The sequence below is a fragment of the Ziziphus jujuba genome, chromosome 7 (assembly GCF_031755915.1).
Source record: "Ziziphus jujuba cultivar Dongzao chromosome 7, ASM3175591v1".
Lineage (NCBI taxonomy): Eukaryota > Viridiplantae > Streptophyta > Magnoliopsida > Rosales > Rhamnaceae > Ziziphus > Ziziphus jujuba.
The window spans coordinates 1,285,001-1,304,506 of NC_083385.1; the positions used below are offsets into that span (position 1 = coordinate 1,285,001).

At 34.4% G+C, this 19,506-nt stretch overlaps 4 protein-coding genes across 6 annotated transcripts; all 4 read right to left on the reverse strand.

The window, feature by feature from the left end:
* Positions 1–1,108: 1,108 nt before the first annotated feature.
* Positions 1,109–3,508, reverse strand: LOC107424108 (phenylalanine ammonia-lyase). The gene has a single exon (XM_016033812.4). It carries the CDS (start codon positions 3,408–3,410, stop codon positions 1,281–1,283), a length of 2,130 nt encoding a protein of 709 aa, XP_015889298.2. The 5' UTR covers positions 3,411–3,508; the 3' UTR covers positions 1,109–1,280.
* Positions 3,509–4,891: 1,383 nt separating this feature from the next.
* Positions 4,892–7,685, reverse strand: LOC107424111 (PHD finger protein ALFIN-LIKE 4). Of its 3 annotated transcripts, none has more exons than XM_016033816.4 (6): positions 7,458–7,685; positions 7,233–7,331; positions 6,984–7,016; positions 5,782–6,010; positions 5,560–5,695; positions 4,892–5,287 (listed from the first exon to the last, which is right to left on the reverse strand). In XM_016033816.4, exons 2-6 carry the CDS (start codon positions 7,327–7,329, stop codon positions 5,024–5,026), a joined length of 759 nt encoding a protein of 252 aa, XP_015889302.2. In that variant the 5' UTR covers positions 7,330–7,331; positions 7,458–7,685; the 3' UTR covers positions 4,892–5,023. The 3 variants fall into 3 exon arrangements, with proteins under 3 accessions (XP_015889302.2, XP_015889301.2, XP_015889300.2); XM_016033815.4 differs by having other exon boundaries at positions 7,423–7,685; XM_016033814.4 differs by having other exon boundaries at positions 7,233–7,685.
* A 672-nt stretch (positions 7,686–8,357) lies between these two features.
* On the reverse strand, positions 8,358–11,957 carry LOC107424109 (alpha/beta hydrolase domain-containing protein WAV2). Its single transcript, XM_016033813.4, has 8 exons — positions 11,538–11,957; positions 10,970–11,005; positions 10,731–10,809; positions 10,543–10,597; positions 10,325–10,441; positions 9,869–10,033; positions 9,241–9,484; positions 8,358–8,729 (listed from the first exon to the last, which is right to left on the reverse strand). The coding sequence occupies exons 1-8, from the start codon at positions 11,773–11,775 to the stop codon at positions 8,713–8,715; spliced, it is 951 nt and encodes a 316-aa protein (XP_015889299.1). The 5' UTR covers positions 11,776–11,957; the 3' UTR covers positions 8,358–8,712.
* Positions 11,958–12,912: 955 nt separating this feature from the next.
* LOC107424112 (nuclear transcription factor Y subunit A-3) lies at positions 12,913–16,681 on the reverse strand. The gene is made up of 5 exons (XM_016033818.4): positions 16,411–16,681; positions 14,411–14,517; positions 14,268–14,339; positions 13,837–13,998; positions 12,913–13,574 (listed from the first exon to the last, which is right to left on the reverse strand). Exons 2-5 carry the CDS (start codon positions 14,483–14,485, stop codon positions 13,215–13,217), a joined length of 669 nt encoding a protein of 222 aa, XP_015889304.2. The 5' UTR covers positions 14,486–14,517; positions 16,411–16,681; the 3' UTR covers positions 12,913–13,214.
* Positions 16,682–19,506: the final 2,825 nt, after the last annotated feature.

The following is a 19,506-nucleotide window of genomic DNA, read 5'->3' on the forward strand; positions in this document are numbered from 1 at the left end:
ACATATTCTTCCTCCTCTTATACATCACCTGTTTGTCCTTGCCAATATAAGGATGTTTTGTATAAATTTTTTGGTGAATAGATGTTTTGTATGAATTAAGTAATAGTAATAATAAAACAAAATGTGTAAAGCTAGCATAATTTTAATATCATCTAATTAAAATAACATTCAAATGAAAGGTGCTTGATTATTAACGGACACTATATGTGGTCAAAACTTAAATAGACTGTAAAGTTGATTAGAAAAACATTACTTATATATAAAAAAAATTAATTATACAATGACCATAATAGAAAGAGATCATCTTAATTGAATAATTAAGTACATACCCAAATCCATTACACTTCATCAAAAGGCCATTAACACACCACACCTTAAAGTAATGTCATTGCCCTCTTTCATAATTTAAGAGCAAATTAGGCTCTGTAAATTGTGAATATTTTTTCTACGGTTCAACATTTGTAGTACTAGAGCTCCTAAAGAAAGAATATGAATAATGGTATTTTTTGCTGCTATGCCTATGATTGTACAAGCTGACTATCCTCTATCCCTTGATTTTCCTTCTCAATATATTATCAATACCATCAATACCATCATTTGATAATAAATTTGGTATTCCCCAATTCACCAAAATATTTGGTATTGATTTTGTCATCATTTGGGAGCTGAAATACCTAAAGGCTGAAACTTGTAACGTATTTGAAAAATGCATGAAAGAAATAGAGGCATCGTGGTGCATACTACAAGAAGCATTCTAATTCCGTGCACTTTTTTTTTCCCCGCTTCTTTTTAGTTTATAAATATATTTTTATTTTCTTTTTGATATTATATAAGATGTTGTAGAATTCGGCGTCTTTATCTGAAGTAGTGCCTGTCCCCAAGAGACATGTATTAATTGAAATTGATAATCTAGTTTTATGCACTCGATTTTCACATATTGATGCATAAGAATGGCAAAACTTGTCACATGAAAGGTTTGAATCCGGTGCATCTATCGCACACATCACCTCATAAACATATGAAAAAATAAATAAATTGAAAAGAACCAAATTCCATCATTTGCAAGTAAATACCCAGGGCAGGGATAGAGGGTGAGAGAGACATAGAGTTTTAGGAAACCTCAAATTCCAATGCATTTATTACAAGTAAAATATATTCCATACGTGATGTGGATCCAGAACGATATTATTACAATGAGTTTGGGAATTAACCCAAATATTCTTTGCAAGTAAAAGACATTCTATAGGTAAACATTACAAATGTAAAAGTACAGATCTCAACTACACTTGCTTACCGGTAGAACCATTCCAGTCTTTGAGGCACATTTTCAAAACATCACCAAGTTTATCTTCATTGATAGCCTCGTAAACTTTCTCTATGTCTTCTCCCGGACTTATTTTTTTGGCACCACTTAGAAGCTCGGTCCCAACTTCACTCCTTACAAACTTATAAATCGGATAAGTCCTGCATTTATTGATTCTGTTCTCAATTGGCCGATAGTCTCCATTATCGAATCTTTCTCTTGCTTTGGCTACCTCTGCTCCTAGTCTAGCCTCTAACTCTTCCATGAATATGGGAATGCGCTTGAAAATTGAGTAGTTCCTACCGTCCGCGTCTTCGGCTTTATGACCTTTGAGTGCCCTTTCTACAATGACTTCACGCAGTTTTGGCAAGAGGGCATAAGCAGGATTTGTGGGATCGTCAAGATAGGAGAAAACCGGTTGGTGCTCTGCAACCTGAAGGAGCTCTTTCTCACAGAAACGAGATTCAAGAAGCGAACCATCTTCAGCAGAATATAATGTTTTTCTTACCACTTGGAGCAGAACAACTTTAACTACTTCCTTCATGTTCTCCTCTAGATGTCGAAGATCAATTGCCTGGCAAAGACCCACCATGTACGTAGCAGACATAAGCTTCAGAATCTCAATGGCCTCTGCACTTTTCCTTGCCGAAATCAAACCCAGAGAATTCACATCCTGGTTGTGCTGCTCTGCACTTTGAACATGTGTTGTGACAGGGTTTGCCAGGTATTGCAGCTCAGAACAATATGCAGCCATGGCTATCTCAGCACCTTTTAAACCATAATCCAAGCTTGGATTAGGACCACCGCTCAAATTAGAAGGCAACCCATTGTTGTAGTAATCACAAACTAGTTCAGAGAATTGAGCAAACATGAGCTTTCCTATGGCTGCAATAGCAATTCGGATGTTATCCATAGAAACACCAATTGGGGTCCCCTGAAAATTCCCTCCGTGGAGAGCACGATCCCGAGAAACATCAATCAAAGGGTTATCATTCACAGAGTTAATTTCCCTTTCAATTGAATGCGTTGCTGCTCGGATGACTTCAATTTGGGGTCCAAGCCACTGGGGAGAGGTTCTGATTGCATATCTGTCCTGTTTTGGCTTCGTAAGCGGGTCCTTCTTGTGACGAAGCTTTGCTTCTTTCATGTAGTCGCTTCCATCAAGAAGGAACTTCATGATTGCTGCTGATTCAATCTGTCCCGGGTGGTGCTTCAGCTCATGAGTCAGTGGGTCTGTGAACTCTGGCTTCCCATGCATAACCTCGCAAAACAGAGCAGACAGAATTTCCGCAAGCAGAGCCAACGTGTTGGCATCAAAGCAGACGGTTGCAGCCACTGCCGAGCCAACGGCTGTTCCATTCACAAGGGCTAAACCTTCCTTGGCTTGAAGCTCAAAAGGGTTTGCAATTCCAGCTCTCTTTAAGGCTTCCATGGCTGTAATCTCTTCTCCATTTGGCGTGATCACCTTGGAATTATGCCGGCCGGTAATTAATCCGGCAATATAAGACAGAGGAACAAGGTCACCGGAAGCAGTAATAGTTCCTCTCAAAGGAAGTTTAGGAATTAAATTCTCATTCATAAGCTTAACCATGGCTTCCAATATCTCCCACCTTATACCAGAAAAGCCTTGCATCAATGTGTTCGTTCGGACAAGCATAGCGGCCTTCGAGTAACTCGTTGGAAGGTTATCTTTCCCTATCACGCCGGCATTCAGAAACCGAATGAGCTCGGTTTGAAGATCAGAAGTCTTGTTGGTGCGCCTGTGCGATGTGGCACCAAAGCCTGTGGTAACACCATATGTATCTGTCCCACGGCAGATATTCTCTGCCACCCAATTGGCGCTTTTTGCCACACGTTCGCGAGCCTCAGCTTCGTCGAGGCTGACCTTAACTTGGCTCCGGCGTGCAATGGCGGCGACCTGGGCAACAGTGAGTGTGGTTCCCTGGATATCAACAGTTTCAGCCTGGGAAAACTGTGACAACAAGTGACAGACTTCATCAAAATGGTTGCATTGAAGAGCCTCCGCGGCTTTCTTCCAGTGGATACAAGAAAGGCTTTTGGGATGGCAATATTCAAAAGTAGGATGGGCAATTTCATCGGTTGCCATTACAAGGGAGAGAATTGAAGGCAAAGAGAGGAGGTTATAGAAAGAAAATGAGTATTTAGTGTTTTGAGGTGTTTTGAACTCACTGAGTTTGGAGGGTAAGTAGTGAGGATGTATTTATAGTAGAATGCGTACCAAAAAAACTAGTGTGAAAGGGCTGCGTCAACGATCGGGTCTTTTGTAAAAAAGAGAGGTAGAATTGCATGGAAGGACAGTGGAAGTTCGCTCTACTTTGCTTAGCGAGAAAAAAGAACATCAAATAAGTGTTGGTTGTTGAGTTAGTGCATTTTCAATTTTCTCAAGACCATTGACCCAGTGGAATCCCAACGACCCTTTTTCACAACGTTTATGAGAAACATGCCATTAAATACAATAAAAGACCATAAAGTAGTTTTTAGTACAAGCAACCATGTTCTTTGTTTTTTCTTCCTCTGTTCATATTCTACTAAATACGATAAAAGACCATAAAGGAGTTTCTAATGCATGCTACCATGTTCTTTGTTTTTTCTTCCTCTGTTCATATTCTATTCTACTACCTTACCTACCTCTGTTCATATTCTTCTACCTCTGTTCATATTCTACTAACTAACCTGCTTCCGTCTTTTAGCAAATATACAACATTAAATATACGCGTAAAAAAATTGGGAATTTTCCATTGTGTTTTTATTTTATTATTATTTTTTTTAATCTAAATTGCATACCAATTTCACACGACTCTCAAAATCTGAAAATTACACTTAATAAATTTACCCAATTGACCCATTTGTTTAAGTTAGGCGTGACAAAATATTATATGATATGATATTATCTAATAAGATCCAATAAATTAATGGATAAAACACAATAAATATGATAAATCCATTAAACTAATTATGCAGGATATTTTTATCATTATGCAGATTTTTATAATATTGAAAAAGCTTAATTTATTATTTTAAATATGTATGAATATGTTGTTTTTATAATTAAACTTTTCAAATATCTAAAAATCAAATAAATGTATTTGCAATATTTTATTATGTAAAACTTAAATTAAATTTGAATTTTCAAATTTATATAGATTTTTAATGGATTAATAAATTAGACAATGAATATATAATAATTTAAAAAATGAATTCAAATTTACATACTGTTATTTAAAAGTTTAACCGATTGTATTTGAGTTAATTAAATTTAACACAACATGATATGACATGACAATATGATTCAATATGACATGTTACCAAATCTAATTTAAGTTCATGAAATACATGGCAGATCGAACAATATAACTCCTCAAAATTTTAAGCGCACATTTCAACAAAAATAAAAAACCTGTAAATTTTTCCCTTTTCTAAGGACAAAATTTCATGTTAGTATAAACAATTAGGCATTCAACTGGCATGGCTTTAACCTTAGATAGAGATTTAAACATCACCCCCTTCCCCTCCTCCCCAACCCCCCTCCCCCCACCCCAAAAAATAAAAAAATAAAAAAATAAAAAATAAAGAAAGAAAGAAAAAATTTAATTAATTTGTCATTATTGTTTACATAAATAATTAATTCAAATTGATAGAATTCAAATTTTATAGGCCTTACTAGCCTGTACGATGAGACTAAACCACATTTTAGTGATACTAAAATCGTGCTCTCTTGTTACTGCATGAGGGGCATTTGTACTGCTTGATGTGCTCAGCTCTGGCAGGAGTGATCTTCACACACTTTCCATGAAACCACTTCTCGCATATGTCGCAACAAATCCAGAATTCATCTGAAGCATAGTTTTCTCCACATGCACCGCATAAGGTATCACCGTGCTCCTCCTCTTCCTCCTCTTCTTCATCCAATCCTTCATCCTCATCCTTCGTCACTTTTGAATATTTTCCTGACTCAGCCGTTCGCTGTTTTGTATAAGGTGACAATAATTAGCCAGAGACAGAAAGACAGGTTAATATATCAATTTAATAGATAACCATCGCACACCGCATCAAGTAAACATGATCAAACAACTAAAGAAACAAGGGGCCTGACATAGGTTTTTTTTGACAGGTTGGGTGTGGACATCTAATTAGCTCAGGCTCAAAATCAATATAATGTGCATGCATATTAAATACCTGGAATCCTAATTAATACAAAATACCAAAAAACTAAACAAAAGAAGTTGTTTGCTTACCCCTTTTGAGCTTGACTTGGATTTGTTGCTGCTCTGATTTGAAACAGATGACTTTTCCTTTATCTGCTTCTTTGCACTACCAGTCACCACCTCAAATATTGTTGGCAGATCATTTATCATACTGAAGAGACGTTTCCTGCTCCAAAAATTGCAATTAGTGGAATGTTAAAAATCATTAATTTCCAACATTGTTTCAAATGTCAACACTTTATTAGAACATACCTGTCAGCTCTATCAAAACCAAATCTGGCACCGAAGTAGAAAGCCACTGCAAGTAACCATGCATCACTGTGCACAGCAACTAGAGATAACCAGTCCTTTTCTTGCATTCCATCCCTGGCAAAGTTGATACCTAATGCAGGTTCTGGGATTTCAGGAGGAACTTCTTCAGCAGGTAGATTGACTTCCCATTGTTCATTTGGGAACCCATAAAGGCAAAGATTCTCTTTCTCTGAAGAAAACACCCGATGATCAATTAAGCTTCAGTAAATAATAGGGAAGAAAAAGAAAAAGATACAAAGGATAACATTCAACTGCCAATGGAATAACTGATAGGAATGAGAAAGGAATTGAATAATTATACTGGTGGTTACCATCATTGGCATCAAGAAATAAAAAACCAAAATCCTTTTAATTCTTGATTCAGCCTATCCAAGACCATATTCAGCGTTCATTATTTGGCAATCAAATTATGCATCAATAAAGCAATATAATTCCAGAAAAATTATGTAAAGAGTCTAATAATTCTTAAAAAATGCTTAGAAAACTAATTCGATGTTCAAAAAAGTATCGATCCTATAATATAACTTCTCATAAGCAATTTGTCCGACAGAGCTGTAAAGATTGCAGTAGAGCATGAAAATGCTTTAGAAAAGGACTTTTTACAATCCTACAAATCTATATCATCAAAATATGTTGGTGAAGAGAAGTTTATGGTTCAAAAAAGTTTTCAACAAAACTGAGTTTGTTAAATTCAAGTATAGGACGTGAAAGGAAAATCCTTTTACTTCATTTATTACTAGTTATGATGAGTATGAAGAAAGACAACAAAAACCACACTGTTTTTGCAATTTTGTGGACAATAAAAAAGCTGAGAATCAGTAAAGGCTGAAAATAACCGAATGCATCAAACTCTTAACAATGATTTCTTAATTAGCTACACTAAAAACGCATGCTAGGGGACTACAAAAAAATAATTGCTGAAAAAGGTTTGACTTGGACAATTACCTTCTCAAACACAAAAAAGGAAGGAAAAAAAAAAAAAAATCACATCCACAACAATAGAATTACTCATTCAATTAGAACGTATTACCTATACTATAAGCATCGTATATTTTAATTTTGAATTCAAATCAGTAACCACAGAAATAGGAAACCTCCAAAGACATAACGCACTCAAAAAAATAAAAAGGGAGAACCCTAACCTGGATCACACTGCTGATAAAATTCTTCAACATCTGCAAAAACACAAACGGAAATTCAAATTTAGAGAGGAAAAAAAGAAACCGACAACACCAGAATTTAGAATGTACCAAAAAAGATAATTCATAATAATCATACTAGAACACAAAAGTTAAGGCATAAAGTCAAAATATAATAAAAACAATTAATAAACACCCAAAAAAATAATAATAATAATAACAAAAATAAAAAAAATAAAGTAGGAGCGAGACCAGTAGTGAGAGCTTTAATCATGCCGGCTCTACGGCCCTTGAAGTCCCTAAAAACCTCCTCCAGGGAACGAGGGTTATACGCTGAACCTCCGTCCATGTCTGCACAGTGGCAGAGCTCGCTTTCAAATTAAATTATAAACCAAACAAAAAAAGAAAAAAAGAAAAAAAAGAAAGATAAAAAAATAAATACAGTTTAGAAAGAATAAGAATATAGCGATGGGGAACCGAAAATAGATTGTTTCCCAAAGGGTATTTATGTAGATACGCCGGTAACGAGAACAAAAACGGCAAAACACAACGTTCGGTAGCAGAACAGACTATAGAGGGAGAGCGAGAGATTGGGATGTCTTGAAGGAGGGAAAAAAGAAATACGATTGAAAACCAATAAAATAAAAAATAAAATAAAAAATAAAGAAAGAAAGGAATAAAAGTCCTCCTCCGATTAGTTCAAACATAGTCAACTTGAAAAACACAATATTTGATATATGGGAAGGCAGTGCTTCTGTGCTTTCGGTAGCATTGGTTTTAGTTTATGACTTGATAAAGCTAGTGGAAAAGAAAATTTTTCCTCAAGGTGGCACCGTTTCTTTGGCTATAGCTAGTTATTGAGATACAACTGGATACAGGAAATCCTACCATTCATTGAAACCGCCGGACTTGAGTAGGATTTGGATTATAATTTAATGGAAGAGGTAATGCTGATGTGGGGTGTAGGTGTAAATTGAAATGGTGGTACGTAGGATCCATCTTGGTGTCTCCAGTAATCAGATATGAGTCAAATCAGCACACCCCTAGGGGAATCGAGTGGGTCCTTCTAAGTACAATCCGATCTCATAGCTTTTGTATACGTGTCATCATATGGACCACTCATCTTCACATCGAAATCATATGAAGGAATGCCCGTCGTTGATAAAATTTTGTAAAATATATAAATATTACCTTTGAAGGAAAACTGAGCATGATTAATTCATTATCATATGCATTTTTATTAACTTTTTTTTTTTTTTCATTATTTGGCACTGCTAATTTCAACTAAAAATGATGTATGTTAATTAGCAATAATTTGAGATGACATAAAAAATTTCAAAATCAATATCCATTTACTTTTAACGAGTTAACAAAATATTACTGGCAAACATTTTGTATATTCAGTTAATATCCATCACATAGAGTTGACTATTTATTGATAATGATTCCACTGATCTAGTGTTACTTCATATTTCCAAATGCAAAAGCATTCGCACACTACGGTAATCGTTACAGCCAAAAATTGTGAAATATAAAAAATCTTATATTCTAAGGTTGTCCTTCCTCTACTGTAGCCCTTAGTCCGACCATGGGGCGAGCTCCTCTTGGCAAAGGCGGTATTCTCCTCGCAGTGAGCTTTCAGTTGCTGCAACTTCAATAAAAAAGTTTAAAAAGTTTTTGAGTCGTTGGGGAGCCAATATATGAAACTTCTGAAGTATCAATCCCCATCCAATCACCTTGTCCCCTTATCTGAAAGCAGAAAAAACAAAAAAAGAAAACAAAAACCAAAATGATAGACATCAAGTAGTGAAAACTACAAACTTGTTAACACAAAAGCAAAATTTCCAAAAAAGGGGATGACCATATGTAACAGAAACCATTTCATAAGAGATTATTCAACTTTTTAAGAAAATGAGCAAACCAGACGAGTTTTGCGGTCTACCAAATACATATGTAAAATCTTTAACATTAACCTATAAGCTGCATTTCTCAGCAAAAAGAAAACCCGTATATTACAAATTTAGTCCAAACAAATCGCTTGGTGATTTAGTATAAAAGGAAAAATATATATATATATATATTTTTAAAACAATTATAATAAATAGGGAAAAAAGAAGTTTGCAACTCCCATGCATTCCATTACTTTAAAAAGGAATTACTCTTTTTTTTTTCTCTTTTTTTTTTCTTTTTTTTTAAAATTACTTTCAGTTAGAGTTATGCATAAATGATGATTGTGGAAGATTTATGATAAAAATACTACCATCATCATTATGAGATGATTCATCTTCTTTCTTCTCTGGTGCATGTTGTTCAAGGAATTGCTGAATTGTTCTCCAGTAATGATCCCCACCAGCCAGCCAAGTATCCATATGCATGCCATTAGGAAATTCCACGAAAACACAACGCCTGTTATGAGCAGCTGCTTTAGCATACAGCATTTGCATTTGAGATGGAGGTATCATCTCATCCTGCTTTCCAGAAAGAAAAAGGATTGGCTGCTTAATCTGCAAAAGATGGTCAAATTAGAAAGTGGACAATAAACTTCTGAAATCAGCTGGGCATAACATTATAATGGACATAAAGCAGAAGAGAGAGAGAGAGAGAGAGAGAGAGAGAGTATAAGCTGTTTCTAATGGTGTAAAACCACAATTTCAGATGTCATTTCTACATTATTTTATTAAGTACATTATGCATGATCAATAATATTCATTACAAATTCTGTATAGGATCAAGCATTCTGCAAGCTCAATTACATATCACCACTCCCAAATTTATGTTGAAAAAGGTGGTAATGGATGCATTGCCATCTATTTAACTTCAGAGGCAAATGCAGAATAAAGAAAAAATCTTGGTGGTGAAAAACAAGAAAATTAAGCATGTGTCCTAACCTGTCCCATGACATCAATGGTATTCCATGGAGAACGCACAAGAAAATTCAGAATCTTAGGACCTGTTGAACCAGTGCCTCCAATGAACCACTTCAGGAAAGGCAACAGAACACCAGCCATATCCAAAATAGATGTAAAAGTATTTTCCACTATCAGAGCAGCAACCTGAAATGCACAGAAAGTTCAAAGATCAATATGCCCACAAACTAGAGAAAATATAATTTTCTCAAAATTTACAAGGTTAGCATAACTTAAAATCCCTCTTTCCCCAAGTCCAGACCATCCACAATAAATATAAAGCAAGACTGTTGGTAAACTCTCTCCTTCCCAGTCTGAATCCTCCTAATACCCAACTGCATCCTAATGGATGCACTGTAGAAAGTGGCTTAAATAATTTTAAAGTCTGAACCAAACCTCCCCACCCCCATGTAACAGAAAATTATGATGGAGTGATACCTTGTCCGGGTTATTTTTAGCAACCACAGCTCCAACTGCACCCCCAAGCGACCTTCCAAAAACAACTATTCTAGATGTGTCAATGTCAGTTCTCTGAGACAGATGATCCAATGCAGCCTAATAAAAGAAAAGAAAGCATACCAGTTTAGAAGACTAATAGTTTACTAAAATGTTAACAATAGAGTGGAAGCTAAAACAACTATTAACCGATAGCAAACCTGAGCATCCTTTGTAATTCCATGTTGAGAGGGGTATCCATCACTTGCTCCATAACTATTTACATCAGCAGAAACCCAAATTTATTACATAAGCAAGAATTTTTCCATAAATTGATCCACACTGAGCTGTGCTAATAAAATAACAAGGTTACAAAAGATGAACGGTTATAGGAATAACAGGAGAGTACCCTCTGTATGAAAGCATGAATACATTGCAATTCAATCGCTGTAACATTATACGGATCATTTCAAGGCGGTGTGCAATATCTGTGGGTAAGGAGTCAAGGCCACTACCAGAATATTAAAGTCAATAAGTTCATGTCAGTTAGACTTCAGTTAGGGATACAAATTTGCAAACGCAGTATATCAATAAACACCCTTAATAAAAATGATCATAACAGCAATGATGATGATATGGGTAGGATACTTCCAGCATTTTCTTGGAAAAACAAAATGGTTGGACCTGCAAAACCACGGATACAACATTCTAAGTCATGGAAAGTATAGAAATCTATCTTCACGGTTACCTAGTATGAACATATATACGGACATCAGATTAACTAATTTCAGTGGATCAGAAAAAGCTCTGAAAGAAAACATGCATTTCCACCCAAGTCAAGCTCAAAATTCCAAAAACGAATCCACGAACATAAATTTGTTCAACTGGACTACAAGAATGGCTGCACTAGGCGATTTCAAGCACAGCTCCTAGAGAAGTCCAAAATTAAGCTCTTTTACATTCAAACTTATTATGTGTGCAAAAGGAACCTAAAAGTAATTCTCATTTCCAAACACGACCCACCCGCAAAGTTAAATCGGATCCCATGGTCCAATTCAAAGCAACCATATGCACCTCAAAGCATCATTTAAAACCCTAATTTTGACTCAAAAACACAACTGAAATATTCAAAAGCAGCTAAAAAATAGGGAAAGACTAAAAAATAAAAAAATAAAAAGAAGCGAAGAGAATTGAAATGGTGAAAAGCGGATCGGACCTCGACAATCGGGCAAGAGCTTGATAAACCAGGCATGGAGACGTACGCCATCGGAGGATCGGAGCCAAACGTCCTCATAGGCGAGTCGGAGCCTGGCGGGAGTGATGGGGTAGGACTTGGTGAGTCCCGGTAGGACGGGCACATAGACGAGTCTCTCCTGGAAGGCCACCAGCAACGCCATCCCGGCCACCACCAAACCTCCCACTCCATACAGCAACGCGTTCATGTACGACACCATTTTTTTTTTTTAATTTTTGGTTTCAATGCTCTTTTTCTTCCCTCTCGCCCTCTCTAGCTCTGCTTTTTGCCTTTTGCTCTTTTCTTCTTCGAAAAACCCTGAGAGGAGAATTTCCAAACTGATTTCTCTCTCAAGCTAATTTTTGATTTTCGAGGAATTTCCAACGAATCCAGGAATATTGAGATTTTTTTTATTTATTATTATTTTATTTATTAATATTTATTGTGATTGGCAAAGTGGGGACCCCGTGCCTGTCTCTGTCTTCCCAGTTACAAGTCCGAGCTACAATAAGTCCACTCCGTTTTACTTTTACCCACACCTCAGACCTGGACCTGGATTCGATCCGATATCTAATATGGGTCCAAATATTTGATTTTGGCATTCTATATGTTACCGTAGAGGGGTTTTAAAGTGCGGACAGTCTGCCAAAAAAAAATATTTTCATAATCATTTAAATTTTGTTTGTTGAGTAATAATCTGATTTTTCGATCAAATATTCCTTGTAAAAAAAATTAATAACCCATTATTTTCACTTAAAATATATATATATATATATTACATTAATTTATTAATTATGACACATATTATATCGATATAAATTTATATATAAGAAAAAAAAAGATTTTATTTATTTTTTCTTTTAATATTTTTTAAATAAAAATATCAAATTTGTTATATATATATATATACACATTAAATGATATTTTTGAAAAACATCAACTTTATATGTGGTCCACATCCTAGCATTCCTTATTAATGTGTACAACTTTTTTCTTTGAATAGCCATTAAGGCTTTATCAACTGCAATTAATTTTTTTTTCTAACAAATGATCAACTATTTTTATTCACTTTTTTATTTTTATTTTTTAAGTTCCAATTCATATCATCATCCATAAAAATAATAGTAGTTTTTACAGCTTGATGATTCCCACATAGATATTTTGGTTGGAAATATTAAATTCACATCTTAAATACTATTAAGTTTGTTTAATTACATATCCGTAAGCAACTTTACCAGCCCAACCAAAACCCAATAACGCGCTTTATTTATTCTACTGGAGAAAGATCAAACCATCTATGTTAGTATATAGAAATAAACCAATGATTTAAATAAATAAATAAAATAAAATAAAAAAGAAGAAGAAGAGGATAGAAATTAATTACTTTAATCAGTTATGTGCCCACTTAGAATCCGTCTATGCAAATGAGTTTAGCTTAGTGGGCATTTATATCTGAAAGGTTATAAGTTCGAGGTGAGGAAAAACAAAAGGAAAAACAAGTTCTCCACAAACTTTTTTGGAACTCATTTTCAAAACAAGTTGGACAACTTAAGATTACAGAATTAATTCATAGTACAACTTAGAAAGTAGTCACACAGCCAAGGATGAATTGCCAGACCAGTGAAATGGTCTTTGTCTGTTCTGACTTCCGACCCTTTCTCACCGGACAATCGAACCACGGTGCTGGGTGGTTCTGCCATGCAAAAGCCTCCCACTGCATTGCAGGGCTCCACCCATGTGGGGAGAAACGTCTGGTAACTCATGATCCGACCGCTGAAACATGGTACTGCCATCAGAAGCACTTGTGATGTCAGAGTGGGTTGCAACAATACTTGCATATTCGCTGAACCCGGATTGGTGGATTTGAGTTTCTGATGTGTCTTTCTGTAACTTTTCCGAGTTCATAGTCGTGGCATGATTGGAATCAGCCTGTTGGAGCTTCTTATTGCTGAGAAACCGTCCTCCGGATCCCCTAACCCTATTCAATGCATGAATATGGCGAGACTCGTGAAGATATGGCTGCATTCAATTGTGAATATGAAAAAAGAACCAATTCTGATAAATGAGTATTTCTTGAAGAAGGAACAGACACAATTTATTTGCAGTTTTAACCCCAAAAAAAAAAAAAAAAAAAAAATTATTCCTTGACAAGAAATATTTCTATTCTGCATCACGTATGATGGTTTGTAATTATAGAAATATACAGTAAAAATTATACAGGAAAAGAATACAAGTAAAAGAAAAACAATGGACATTGGGGGATTCATTCGGTAAGCATTACCTTTCGAGTTTTGATGAGTCTATTTTTTGCCTCTAGCTTTGCACGTGACTGTCTTCTTCTGAGGATTCCGTGGTACTGTTTCGCATTGACATAGATGGGTCCATCCTCTGCAAGATCAAATGGCAATGGGACTCGTGAAGGTGCTACCCCCACCATCTGAGGCTGTATTTGGTCAATTTCCATTTATGAGTACAGCATAAAAGTGGCAAAGAATCACAACAAACCATGAAACATAAACATGCAAAGTGGAAGACAGCTCAAAACGACAGAGAGTATTATAGTGGTTAAAGATCTATTTTCTCCCTTGTCAGACAAGAAATCAGAGAATACCTATAGGGGTTACGTACCGAGAATATATAAAATATCTGAGACAACATATTGTAACTAGATAGCAATGAGAAGTAAAAACAAGAAGTCCACAAAAAACTTACAAGAAACTGTGGTCCATATGCAGTCAATAACCCACCATAGTAAGGATCGGTGTAGGCGTATGGGGAATGAGCCTGAAAGGAAGAGATATGGTTAACAACAACCAGTTAACAAGCAAAGTACAACGAAAAACAGTTGAACCTACCATTAAATTACTGTGACCAACTTGTGAAGAACTGGACGTGATGTTGGAATTACTCAACAAGAATACTGGCTTCATTTGACACTCTCAGCATAGGTTGCATCCTTCACCTGGATACGCAAAAAATGACTTAAAGGGTATTAGAAACACTGTCATTATGCAGATTAGAGCATGCAATTAACTATCTAAAATCAAAACGGTTCTCAAAAACCAGAGCAAATAGCCCTTCTAATGCCCCCGATTACTACATTTAAAAATATAATACCATTGGATTACAATGTTATTTGGGAGATTGTCAAAAAGGTACCACGCATTGAAAAGACAAAAGCAATATCAGTCCTATATTACTGATATTGAAAAGTCCCTGTGCCAAGAATATTATTTATCAGATTCGTAAAAACAAACTTAGCACATTCTCCAATGTCAGTTCAGAACCATAAAGCAGACTTTTTTTTTTTGGTATATATTTCTTCAGGATTGGAATATGGAAATCAAGTATAAGAGAACCAAAAGAATCTGGCGAGGGTAAGCATATGAACATATATTTTTATAGAGAAACTAAAAATATTCAAGAAGAAGGTTGAGTAAGAGAAAATTTCAACGGAAGAAAGAAGAAAATATGCACCAAAAATATCAGTATCATGTAATGCACTAGAAAAAAAACATAAAAACTCAATCTTTATAAATGGACAAAAAGAGAGGCCCTATAGTAATAGCTATAGTTTTAAATCACATTATGCATTAAATTCTTCTTGATCAATTTACAAGCAAAACAAACATTGAACATCTACCTAGTTACCATTAGTTGGTCATCACTCTAGATTACAGCAGTTCATAGAGGAAACAAGATGACAGTCCAAAGTTTCAATAGAAAGTAAAAACATGAAGTGAGTTAGTTGCCACTGACCGATTCCCACAAAAACATTTAACAAAAAGCTAAACAAACAACAATACACTCAGCTAACCTATATCACTTTCCTGATCATGGAGCTTGCTTTGCTATTTACCAGAGTATGGCACTTGTTACTTAAATAACATATTTGGTAACCTATAAACCATATATTAAACTTCATTGATTATACAGAAAACAACTTCGTAAAACCATGTATGACAAAAAAAAGAAAAAAAAAAAAAAAATTGGTAAAACCATGCATGCAACCAACACCTTTGACCAAGAAAACTAGACTCCCAAAATGTCACACCCAGGAGGAGACCATTCCAATACTCAAAATTTGTTTTTGACAAACAAGAAGAACGCCCAGCTGGCATATTTTACTGGTTCAGTCAATATCAGGACTTAGGAGACGAGGGATTTTGGCTGCATGCAGTATGTTTCGAATCACCCAGAGATCTAAAATCGATTGCATCATTGCACGAGAAATTAAAGAAATCGATTAATCAAATTAGAAACATAATAAAATACATGAGACAGAGCCCAATCACACATTTAAATCTATGCCTAAAGCTCCTTGACTCACTTAAACCCCACCTGAAAAAAAAAAAAAAAAAAAAAAAAAAAAAGAAAACCAAATAACAAACCAAAATGCAGTAAGAAGCAAAAAAAGGAAAACAAAAAATAAAATGGAAGGCTAAGGTATATAAAATACCCACAAACCCAAACTAGGCCAGAAACCCAATAATAAAGGTTTAACTTTACCAGAGAACCCACTTCCATCTTGTAAAACAACTACTAGTACCCAACATCACTGTGATTCCAAACTCTACACACATGCAATCAATAAAAAGAAAAGGAAAAAGAAAAAAAAAAAAACACTTAGATTTCTACGCCCGTTAATGAACCAAACAACAAGTAAGGGTTCAAAGTAAAAAGTGAAGAAGAGAAAAAGAACAAAAAAATGATTAAAGCACAATAAGAATGAACCAGAAAGACAACCAAACCAAGCAATGGGAAAGCAAAGGTACATAGTAATAGGGAATGGAAGCGAATTACCTAAGAGAGAGCATGACAATTAAAAAATAATTAAAAAAAAAAAAAAGACAACCTTTGTGATCTGGTATAATACGAAGAGGCAACAAGTAGTGGTGTTGGAATGAACTTGGACATGTCTCCTGTATTGGAACCAAGCCACCCGATACACCCGACCCGTTGATCTGCTACTCCTCCTCTCTCTCTTTCTTTGGTTCAGTCTCTCTTAACCTATCTCTTTCTACTTCTTTGGCTTTGTTCTATACCTAAGTTGCACAACCCCCTCAAATTCCCCAATAAAAACACCCTCCACACCCATAACCAGCTCTCTCTCTCTCTCGTCTTTTTTACTCTCTTTCTTTATAAATATATATATATATATATATTTGTCCATTTAAACGTCTTTTTCTGGGTGACCCACACGCACGACCAAACACGCCCTTATCCCTTTGGCTTCATTTGCCAGTAACTCCCTCCAGCCGCCCTTTACTGTTTCACTTTATCCAACGCGCATATTTTAACCACGCTCTACCCCCATTTGAGCAGAGGCACGAAAGCTTGTTTAGTCGTTTTTGTGTGATGCTCACGCTCCATGTTGGAGACTATGCGTGAATAATAGATTTTTTATTTTTTATTTTTTTTTTGGATCTAAGCCAGCTCATTTTCACACAAACGTATGTAAATGACAAAAATTACTCGGTAGACCCATTTCAATTTTCCATATAATTTACTTTTTTCCAGCTCAATTTACTCTAGTCATTAATTTTGGTTTGAATTTTATATAAGTTTTAATGCAATTAAAGATTATATTCACCAAAAAAATAGTAATAATAATTGCAACTAAACATTATTACGTTAAAATAATTCTCACCAGAAGAGAAACTACGGAGGAAAGAATAAGTCAGTTTATGCATTCATAATCTGAAATATGAATAAACACAAAATACATGTTATTATAGTTTATGCATTTATAATCTGAAATATGAATAAAAACAAAATACATGTTATTATACTCTACTACTAAAACTAGGTTCACGAGTTGCAACTTGCAAGCGTGGCTATCAAGGATCATTTTCAAATGGTTAAAGTTCTAGAAGCAAATTAATAAAACTTTTGAATTTTCTAACCCTAGCTTTGTGATTAATAAATCAAATTCAAAGAACAAGGAGAAAATAAAAGAAAGGTTTGAAATTTCAAGACCTAATTAACCATGGATCTTATTTTCCATTGTGCTAAAAGATAATTAGTTATTAGTAATAACTCATAGATACCTCAAAAAACATAATTTAAGTATGCATATAACTTAGACCAAAATTAATTATCTTTTCTATTTACTTCAAAAGCAAATGTAACTCTTAGAGAAGATATGCGGCCAAAGTGCAAAATTTTGAAAAGTCTATAAATATTGCAACAAACACTCCATTAAAACCGATTTAAATCGAATTAAGACTTAGAATCATAAATTAATTATTCCATGGTGAAAACTTTGTGCAATTACTGTACAAAGCATGAAAAATATATCCTATGAAGTCTAGTTTTGTTTCAACTAATTTTAAGATACTTTAGATTTCTTTTTTTATTAAAAAAAAAAAAGTTACTTTAGATTTCTTAATATGGGTCTGGTAAATATTATGATTGTGGTAATTGGATTGATGATAAGAAAAAAAAGAAAAGAAAAAAAAAGAAAAAAAAAAGAAAAAGAAAAAAAAGAACTTTAGATTTCTTAATATGGGTATCGTGAATATTATGTTTATGATAATGGGATTGATAGTGATCGTATCATCAAATTTAGTGCAAACAAAGAATCCTTCCTCTTTTCTTCTTGGTATCCCTCGACATTCTCTAGACATTTTTTTCTCCCAGTTCATTTGATGGGCTTAAGATTGATTCACCCTTTACAAATATTAAAAAGCTTTTCAAATTCAAAGAGTGTATGAAAAATTGCAAAGCATTATGCGTGGAAATTATTAAAAATAAACCTTTTGTTCCATTGCCTCAATGCATGAGTGGATGTGGAGGAATTTGTATTGAAACACATTTACATGCTATGTATACGTGCAGTCCTAATGAATGTACAAAGTTCAAGAGCTTAAAATCTGGTTTTGCTACTACTTGCTTCGTTCCACGTTTAACATTTTTTTTTTTTTTTTGTCCATGAAAATGTGGAAAGAAAAATGGTACGCAATTGATTTTGCATGTCAATTTTCTTTAGCAGCGTAAAGTTATCTTAATTATTCTAAAATTTCAATATTTAGAAGTCTCATATTTGATATGGTTCCAACAGATATAAACAAAAGTAGCTAGAAGACGATATGGCAAAATGCTACAACAGTTGTGGAAGTACTTGATTACATCGATCGGCCACCAATTGCAATAAGTGGAAGAAGAATCAGAGGTATCAGACAACCAATTTGAGGAATTCAAAAAACATTTAGTTGGTATTAATAAGTATTAATGTTCAGTAAAATACTAGTGCCTATGATTCTATGCATATTATTAGATTTCGTCATCCAACAACTGTATATATATATATATATATATATAGTATTTTGCTTTTTATCTTCGTCATCCAACAACTATATATAAATATATATATATATATAGTATTTTGCTTTTTATCTTTTCATGAATCATTTTAATCGTTCTTAAAAATTTATAAAGGGATATTATCTCTCCTTTCAAAAAATTATATCATTTTTGTTTGGTAATTTTTTTAGGTAAAGAAAACAAGAAAGAAAGAAAGTTTACAAATTCAACTTCATCTTTCTAGAAGAAGGGCACGATCAATGCTTCAAGGAGGCAGAGACAGCAATAGACAAATGATTGTAAAATAGATGAATCTAATTACATCAAATGATTTTTTGAAAAACATTGTCGAAAATAAATTAATAGAATATAAAAAAATAATGATAATAAAAAAATCGAAGCAGCTATAAGCCTGCAAAATAAGTTGAGTGCACGAAAACAACAACGTTAGGAATACGATATCCTGGTATATATGCTGTGGAATCCCATTCGGAAACAGCAGGCGAAAGTGCAGAACAAGGTGATTGTCCAGAGTCTCTGGAAGCTGCAAGATCATCACCCAAATACAAGAAAAGAAAGAAAGGAAAAAAAAAAAAAAAAATCTAGAAGCAATTTTCCTTCTTACTCTCTTTTTTTTTTTTTTTTT